The 9,987-nt window shown below is 41.8% G+C and overlaps 1 protein-coding gene across 1 annotated transcript; it reads right to left on the bottom strand.

Annotated features, from left to right (window-relative positions):
* Window positions 1–978: 978 nt before the first annotated feature.
* Window positions 979–9,121, bottom strand: LOC137286587 (uncharacterized). Its single transcript, XM_067818530.1, has 9 exons — window positions 9,014–9,121; window positions 7,323–7,519; window positions 6,628–6,719; window positions 6,258–6,369; window positions 5,397–5,491; window positions 4,795–4,853; window positions 3,368–3,445; window positions 2,279–2,363; window positions 979–1,801 (listed from the first exon to the last, which is right to left on the bottom strand). Exons 2-9 carry the CDS (start codon window positions 7,483–7,485, stop codon window positions 1,580–1,582), a joined length of 906 nt encoding a protein of 301 aa, XP_067674631.1. The 5' UTR covers window positions 7,486–7,519; window positions 9,014–9,121; the 3' UTR covers window positions 979–1,579.
* Between the last annotated feature and the right edge of the window lie 866 nt (window positions 9,122–9,987).

The raw sequence follows: 9,987 nt of genomic DNA, 5'->3' as shown, positions 1-9,987 counted from the left end.
TCACATCCTCCGACTCATCTTGGAAGGAGCTTCTACACTGTGTTACATCAATGATACCAACGACACCGCAAGTGCGTGGAATTAACGATCATGGCGTCTGTTGGTCTCTGTGGTCTGTTGTGAAATCGGCATTGAAATGAATTGCCTGGTAATTTTAGGGTAGGAAAGTAACTGACACCGTTTCCAATATTACTCTGTGAGCTGACAAACATCGTAATCGTCGACCTAGCAGAGGTCATTTAGCCAGTGGCTCAGCGTCCAAGGAATGACTCTACTGAAACCTTACAAAAATACCTTCCCCAACATATAAACACCTGCGCCTATTTAGTGGGGTATTCCAAAAAGGCTCTCCATCACCGATCGTGAAACCTGAACAAAAGGAGCGAAGGTTGAATTGGTGCGTACTGCACAGAAAGTGTAGTTGGGACGACGTGCTTTTCTCAGATGAAAGTTTCTGTGACTGTTTCCTAATACACTGAAATTCTGGACCAAACAAACCGAAGCACCTCTGTATCAGCGCCCAAACTATACATTCCAAAATTTACCATGTGGGGTGGCATATTTGTGTTTGGGGGCAACGCCCTTCTGTGTATTTGAAGGAAATATGGACAGTGAGCTGTACACACATGTACTTCCATCTGCTCACGTGTTCTATGGAAATGTTTGGATTTTCCAGCAGTACAACGACCCATCACATCGTTCAAAACATTTACTCAAAATATGACATCATTAGATTGGCCCTGACCTAAATGTTTGAGGACCTATGAAGGAAAGTGTCATTACGATAAATCTGACAACTATTCCTGAAATGAAAGAGGAGGTGGATCGATATGGGGACAACATGGACCACGACTTTCTAACATCTTTGATCAGTAGTGATGCCTGCATTGCTGCCCATGGTGACAACTGTTCACCAATCGTTGTTATGCTCTGTTGATATTCACATTTAATACGTGAGTAATGAGTGAAAACGTAAAACACAATTACTATCTTTATATTCTCAATAATTACTAGTCCAACTACATGCATGAAAGAAAGCAAATAGAACATGATTATTCGATTGAGATGGCGGATGTGAAACTCTCCCGGCCTGCGAGAAGGAATGTTTTTGAGAGAATTCCGAATAACGTGCTGTAGAAGGATGAGATGTCCTCATCCAGATGCCATAAGAGTAGCACTGACCAAGAGCGTTGCTTCATTTTGTATTCAACAATCCCGGTTTGCAGTGAGTGAATGAGTCTCTAAATAATCGGTCAGGTTCGCTGACGTGAATGACACATGTCATCGGTTCCCATTTGCAGAGGTCGATGCTTATGCTGTTGATTTTTTCACATTACCGCCATATAGGTGGAATCGTGCTGTGTGTGGCTTAAAACTATACTCACACACTCGCTGCAATGGATATTGCTCACAAATGATAAAATCAATTTAAGACCAAATGTAGTTTCAACTATGCATCACAACCGTTATTGGTCATTTGTGTATGATGGATGAGTCATCACGAGCCTTGCATTATTTCCAGAACAGCGGTAATCCATTTCAATACCGTCCTACGTTCGTTGTAACAGTTCATTCAAGTTTATCTTGCCGGACACTTGTAGCCGTTGAGAATATGGTTGTAGGGCAGGCCTGGGCATATGATGGAACATCGGACGCCATTTCCTGGATTATCCGATTCGGGCACAATGACCTCTAGGGAGAGACAGTTGTTAACCAGATCTGGGAGACTGGTGAAGTGACGACCTTTGAACTCCAGTTCCAGACTGAAGGGATGCATAGTCACAGCCTCATCTGGATGACCCTGTGTTAAGAAAGGAGGTCAGACACAGGCACAGGATAGACATCAATAACATCAACTGTAGATCTAAGGAGATGAAAGAACTTATATAAATCAATTAGTGATAAACTAAGGATATCGAATGACTGGTCATGTGGACGTCCGGGTTATAGATTCACATCATTCTGCTTTTGACTAATTTGAATGGGTCCTTAAGAGGCATTTAGAAGTTGCTGTGATGAACAGTGGGAAGTGTTCTAAGGATATACAACTTCTTTAATATTAAAAGGAAGAACATTTTGGTGTTGTTTTCAAGCACGCTGTGCACAGGTTGACAGATTCAGTGAATGGTTTATTGGCTCACTGAACTCCAGCGTACAAAGCTGTTGGGAAACCAAAATACCGTGCGCAGAAAACCAAAATTCTTGTAGCTTGCAGGAACCCTCTCTGACACAATCCCATGTCCTAAAGGATATGGTATTCACTTCAGGGCAACCCTACCTTAATTTCAAAGTGTTCGATAGAGTTGTCCAGCATCACCAGGCTAAGGGCAAAGCACCCAGCTTCCTCCTCTGAGACACTCATTCTGTGAAGGCAAAGTAACAGATATTGGCATCACCAAAATACAGCACGTTTACAGAGCTTTCTCAGTACTGCGGCTACCATAAGTCTATGAGTGCGGAAGCTAACATCACCTTACGTCGCTTTGTCCCTGAAAGAGGAATCTTTCAGAGGCCTTAGTGTCAGTTGTGAAGCAAAGCCCTTTCGGAGCAAAATTGCTAAAAAAAACATTTCTCCAAATTTTATGTTGACACGCACGGGTTGTGTCACGCGTTGCACACGCGTGTAAGGGGAATAAACTTTTAGGCAGTAGTGTATGGCAATTGTGGAATTGAACCTAGGTCTTAGGAGAGATGAGCGAATGCTTTGACCGTACCAGGAACTATAGTAAGGTCGTGTAACGGTGATCAGACTCTGCGACTTGCTGGAGAGCATGCCATCGTGCCCCTCAGTGTGAGATATTTTTCTCGCAGTGACAATCACGGGACTGTCAGTTGAAAAAGGAACAATTGTTCAGTGCAGCGTTGAACAACAAAGAAACATTGTTCAGCACAACGTTGAACAACCAAGAATTATATTGTTTAGTGCGACGATGAAGAATAAACACACGTCGTGTTGCGTACAGCGATGAGCACCAAAGGAAAAAAATTCTTGTTCCGTGCAACATTGAACAACAAAAAGAAACCCAAGAATATATGCATGTGCCGATTCCAAGATATTCCTTTCTTTCTTGAGTGAGCTTTTTACGCCCTTGTAACATATCTCGACATCATGCCTGAGAAATGCCAGCATTGATGCTGGTGTCAGATGTTTACCACAATGCTGAAACCAGCTAGGACAAATATGGTGCTGTCAAACCTAGAAACATAATCTTGAAAAATGACATCCAAGCCCTTCATTACAGGTTCCTGATGCACACAAGACACGCAACTCTGTAAAACGAACTGACTTGGCCACCTGCGGTCTCTGTTATAAAGAGGCAGTACCTGCCTGTGTTGTGCCTGCACCTGTGATAAACGTAGCTACTACCTGATGAGGAACGTCCCTGGTTTCTGGTTCTGCAGCTTGTTCTCCGCCTCAGAGCGAGTCATGTATCCCCCGAACCAGCTGAAAGAGAGATATTCTCTATGATCCATACCGCACAAGGCCACATTTATACGAGACTAAGGGATGAACAAGAGGCTGTGAATCTGAAATATGCTCATGGGCATTTTTGGTCCAAGATGTTCCCATACGCCTTCAAAATGGCTCAAGAGGTTAGAGCGTGTAACTTTTATGAGTGATTTTCATCCTGACCCGAAGACACGGCATGCTCGGGTTATCGACCCTTTCTATATTTGTCACGAATCAATGTACTGGAATCTTTCTTGTCCATTATTTCTAACGATTTCTAGATTTCACTTACAGGCATGTCGAAAAATAGTTAAGTCGAAATCTTGATAACGCATTACAGCAATAAGGAACTAACATTTGCGGTCGCTTCACGCTGTGTTCAAAGTGAATATGCTCAAAAGAAGGGCCACCTGTACATCATATTACCGGCATTTATGACCTTCACCAAATATTGTCGACGTGACTATAAATTTTAACTCACTCACTCTCTCTGACCGTCACAACTACCTATCAGGAATGGGTAGTGAGTCACATTGCCAGTATTTATCCTATTAGAATTATTATTTTGTTGGTTGGTTTGCTGTTTGTTTCATTAAACCATAGTCCATTTTCCATATTTGGTGGCCGTTTCTAAATAATCGAGCTTGCATCAGACAATGCAGTGACCAAGAGCATGAGCATTAATCTAACCATGTGTCAACCAGGTCTGCGAGTCGGACCACCCGATCCCGTCTGTCGCATTCTTACGACACGCACGGGGTACTGAAGACCGTGTCTAAACTAGATTTTCACACATAGATGTTCTATGAACCTGTTGCAACTCTAAGAATAGAATACCTTTGACAGTTGGAGACCATTGACACTGAAGTCCAACACACTTGGACAATTATAACAAAAGAACATTTTCTCAAACATTTTAGTAATTTTGAAGAGGAAACAAATTCGAACTGTAGATAAACCCTAAACGGTGTCATAATTTATTGAAGTCCCTTAAACATATATCGATGGATAACGCCAGCAATAATAATCACGAGGAATGCTCAAACAACCCTCACACAATACAGATAGAAGAGAAACGGGTGAAAAATGTCTCGGAAACAAACATAAGAAACTTATTTAAAAACTGTGAAACGTAATACATTGATAAATTTGTATTCCCGGTTCTGAACCATGTTCTTAATGAACCCACTTTGCCAGTATTGCACATTACCGATATTAAACCATATCGGCAGTTTTAAACCGTACTGTCGATATTAAAACACGTCGCCGGAAAGGATTACACTGGGACTGCAACAGTTTAAACGATGTGTCAAATTCATGGAATCGATAATATATTATCATACCATATCTTGGACTTCTTGTCAGCAGATTTCTGGTACGAGTTCTCAACAAGTTGTTCTACCTGAAATAAAACGCCCACTTTCATACGTATTCTGTTAGAATATAAACTGATGAAGAAAAGAAAGCACGAACCTGTTTGAGAGACTACTTTGAAAAAAAGCGTAAATATATTTACAAGTTTTTTGAGTCTTGAAAATCGAAATCACGATTTTCTTGATTTGATACCCACAAAACAAAAGATAATATTGTGTTTGGGTAACAGTAGCTTTGTTCAATTTTCACATGGATCAAAACAGTGGAGATAAAGTTTTTTTAATTATCCCCCTTGATATAATATATTTACTAAGTTTCATAAATATGTGTACATTAATGTATTCGAGATACAAAATTGTAGTTTGTATGCTGAAATGTACTCCAACAGTTCCTCAGTTCAAGCACATAAGTCATGTACCTCACATGTTTGTGGTTGCATTGGCAATATTTTAAAGAGCCCCGGAATAAGAATACGACAGGTAATGTAAATGAAGGTTATACAGAAACAGAGATGGTGACGACAATTCCTCAAATAGCTATGCTGGCTGTTATGGATAATGACGGGTGTTACCTGTTTGACCACGACACATCTGTCTCCCTCTGTTCTGAACGGACCGAAAAATTTTATCACTCTGAGGAAATCTTCAACAGATATCTCTCCAAGCTCTGAAACGAACAACCCGTACATGAGACTCATTCCTACCAGAAAGAAGACCTACCAGAAAGAAGGCCTACCAGAAAGAAGGCCTTTCTGGCAGTGTGTCATTTTGCAACAAGGACTTCCCATACAGGACAGGGCACACACATATCACACACATATCACACACACACACACACACATACACACACTGCAATCAACTGAAATAACCTTGAACTCGCAGTTGGCGCCAACCTCACTAAATTTACAAAAAATATGAATATGTTACATATATGTGAGTATGTGGTTAACATTTTATACAAGTCAAGATTTAAAGTAGAATGTAGTATGGAATTCGTACACACACAGGCAGTGATTGAGCTTTGTTGGTGTATACAAGGTGAAATCCCTTTAACACCCAAATGTATTGTTCCCTGCATTCCATGGGACGGCGAATGTAGTTGCTCGCTTGAATACATGTTTTTTCTACGTAACATATTCATGTCCGTCTTTAAAGCATCATGCTAACGCATGGTTTTTGTGTAAGCCTACATAAACAGGTTTTACGCCGATTGACGCAACATGAAAATGGTTTCAGGCATTGAACTCATCTGGGGAATCGAACCCGGGTCTTGGGCGTGACGAGCGAGGGCTTTCATCAGTGGGCTACCGCCATCTTCCCACACGGAGACACGTATCTATATACTGTTGCACTATTCGTGAAGGGGACTCAGGATCACAAGCAGACAAAGGGCCCAGTGCATATATAGTGGTTTAGGTTATTGCAGAACATACCTTGATACTCAACGCCAAGCAGATTCTTAAAGATGTTCATCACCCGCTTCTTACAAAGTGCCCGTTCTTCAGGGAAGTCCTCTCGAAACGTGTCTATGAAATCTTTCCAAATCTGGAAAGGACACAAAACATTGTACCTTGATTCTCAGTTCAATGACGGCTGTCTTTAAATAAGGTGGACGAGACAATACAGAGACTAATATTATCAGTATAGTTCTAGGCAAATGGGTTACGTCATCACCGAAGTCAATTACTCTGACCACCCGATCCCCATATTACGAGGTGAATACCAAATTGAAAACACCCTCTTGGATATTGCTAGCCTGATGGCAGTAGGATGACTGCAATCAATTGGGATAGAGATTCTCACCCTTCTGCAGCACACGGTACTCGGAATTCTCTCCCAGAAGTTCCTGCTTTCAGGACACAGGAACATCCCATCCGCCAGAGTACACTTCCTGCCTGGAGAATACAACGCACTACACCACTAATACCACAGACAGTATACATTTGAAAATTTGATTTTACTGAACTTTGCTACTCCAACGTCAAAATCATTACTTCAGTGTCCAATTCAATCACAATCGAATAACAATGTCTCCTTAATTTAAAGCACCATTAGAACTAGTTGTCACCCTTTTCTGCCTGAAGAATATACGAAAATGAAGTGTACTAGGGAACCTAAAGCAAACTAACGTTGAAGTCTACTGATACCTATCCAGGTAAATCAAATGAATTATGTTATTTATATCATTGAAATTATTAGATTCTGCATAAGGTTTGTTTTTTAACGTTTGGGGACGTTACGTCCGTCCTAGGACACACATGCAGGTCAAGCCTTCGAAGATTCCGCATTGTTCTTGTGAAGAGTTGTAAAGGCCTTAAGTATGAAAGAAACTGATCCAGGGTATATTTGTTTACATCATAATGTTTCTCTAAAATGGCAGACATCTAAAGTCTGTCTATATTGACCTTTACTCATCCTGTGAGCTGACACGCTACGACATAACTACCATTTCCAAAGCGACTAACTAACAGAGCCCACCACTCAAACACTGTGCTTACACGGACTGTTAGGGATGCTGCCGAATCCTGACTCCTCGACGCTCTGTCCCAACGACCAGCCCCCATCCGATATGCTCAAGGAGTCCTCCCACTGAGCTGCGAGCTCGTCGCTAAGCATCCTCCTATAGGCTTCCTCTTCCCCATCCCTGTCTCTGTCCGCCATTGCTCTACACTAGTCCGGCAGGGAGAAAATATATCTAGAAAAGAAAAGAAATCAAATATTCAAAAATGGGACCTTTTAAAACATTAACGTGTAATTGTGTCAATGCTACCATCGGTTGACTGTGTCGGATAAAGGCGTTGGAACTGACCGTATGATCTTATGCCCCTTGGTCGAGCCAGGATCCGGTAATCAGAATCCTGGAAACCCACCCCTCCCGATAAATAAAATACCTATAGTTTTCACTTTTTCCGGCCCGGCTATTCCATCCAAGCGAAGAGCTGTACTCGATTCAGAGTGCATTCGCGAGAGTGCCGATTCCATATGGCTCTTTGCTTGGCTGTCATGATCACATTCCGCCCAACGGCACAGAACCATCAACAAACTCAAAACACGATCGGCTCACGATCCTTGCCCCCTCTGCAGCCATCGAATGGGACTTCTCCCTGGAAACCAACGGGGACTTGATTCTCCTCGACACATCAGCCAGCAGCATTACCCCGTGTGTGAGAAGGGCTAAGCACCCGGTGGAGAACCCTGACACAGTCCTAATTTGCGTCAGAGGGTATCAGTCCAATGGAGCAGTCCATGAGTCTGGTGACACAGTATTTTTTTATTTTTTAGAATAATAACGCCAGTAAGAAATTATAGAACAAGCAAATCGACATAATGATTTCCCTCATAGCGTGGCGGAGTCCCTGGTATGTGATCTGCCTTCAGTTGTTTGTAATCTACAGTCCGTCATTATATTGTATCGTGTCTATAGTTAAACTGTTTTAGATTTAAGTAATAGTTTTAAATTTCTATATGTGATAATAAAGTTGTTTTACTGACCTTTGTTGACAGGTGTTTAGTAATAATTTTAATCATTATAAATCTATACTTTGTTTTGGCACGATTTGGCTGACATATTGCCGAAGTGACTTAAATTCTCCAATTAATTCACTCACTCATAGCACTGAACGAGAATGCTGGATAGAATACAGCTGTGTACTTCCTCGTTTCGGTTTGTGATTATATGGGCCATTACAATTTTCCTAAACCCACTAACAAGCTGAATATGTGCACAAAATCTATATCAAACGAATTCTCTACATTTGTCAAACAGCAACATCTTCATGATTCATTCCTTAAAAAAGAAAAACAAACAACCCATTATAATGAGACTAATCCTGTATATCTACCTGTCGCTATGTCGTTAAACACCGTGTTGTGACCAGTGTCACAGTGTATGCACTCTAGTTCAAGGAAGTTGACCGTTTTGTCGATCAGGAAATTTGCAAAGGTTTCTATGTTTAAACTGATACTAAACAGGAATGCATATAACGAGGCGGTAACACTGGGACACTGAGATCTTGAGGTATGTCACAATTTGGCGTGTGTAAAACTGACACGCTGCCTCGGAGCAGATGTGACCATCAACAGCAAGACGGACATAAGTCATGGATGACATATGGAGAGGTGTTTATACGACACGATGTAAGCTCGAGATGAGTGCCAACGAACCGTGACCGATCAGCTCCACACTTACCTGGTTTTAACTGTTAAAACTGCCTGTATCTGCTCTGTATGTTGGTATTGGTTTGATCATTGATCAGATGGGAATGTGTGGGTGTGTGGTTATAATCTATAAATAGACGGAGGGATGTACTGAACGCATGACGTCACGTTACGCACTGCTACTCCTCTGCAGGAAAACACGCTCGTATTTCCGTGACAACATGAGGCAAGCCGAGACTCGTCCCTTTCCGCCGTCGGCTTTTTTCAAATTTAAGAGGAAATGACCGATCGTGGTGGTACAACAGAGCATCATTCGGATTGTCTCAGTATGATCAGAAATGCAGGAAAATATATGTTTGTTTTTAGTGTAAAGTCGCCCTGCGATACGAGGGTGGTCTGTAAATGTAATTTGAACCAGGCAGTGATTGACATAATGAACGATTTACAGTATTAGTGCGAGGACATGCATGAACAGAGCGGGAATGCCCGATCCCGTTACTTGACCAGTGTTGGTTATTCCACTCATATACTTATCGCACTGATGCTTTATTTATCAGTCTGAAGTTCACTTTCAAGCGGTGACAGAACGCTATGAGATTTTCAGGATGTTCGTGAACCCAACTAACGAACAGGATATACTTTCGCTTTCGGATAAATGCCCGATTCGGGGTAGAGGGAGTTATGTGACATGTGGTTTGTGTAAATATTTACAGGTTTTGTTGCCACGTGGTAATATGCTGTGTCGATGACAATTCAGGTATTTCACATTTGCGGAGTGCGGTGGGGTAGCCTAGTGGTTAAAGCATTCGTCACACCGAAGACCCGGGTTCGATTCTCCACATGGGTTCAATGTGCACAGCCCATTTGTGGTGTCATCCACATGGTGCAGATAAGATATTGCGAAATGCGGCATAAAACCATACTCACTCACTTTTTCTTCCTGGCGTCGGTGACTTTACAGTCTAATACTTACCATCTGATAGTACCACCCATATCTAAAGTTGT

Source organism: Haliotis asinina, chromosome 6 (genome assembly GCF_037392515.1).
Source record: "Haliotis asinina isolate JCU_RB_2024 chromosome 6, JCU_Hal_asi_v2, whole genome shotgun sequence".
NCBI classification, from domain to species: Eukaryota; Metazoa; Mollusca; class Gastropoda; order Lepetellida; family Haliotidae; genus Haliotis; species Haliotis asinina.
Note: the sequence above shows the minus strand (reverse complement) of the source record. Positions and strands in the feature narration are given on the sequence as shown.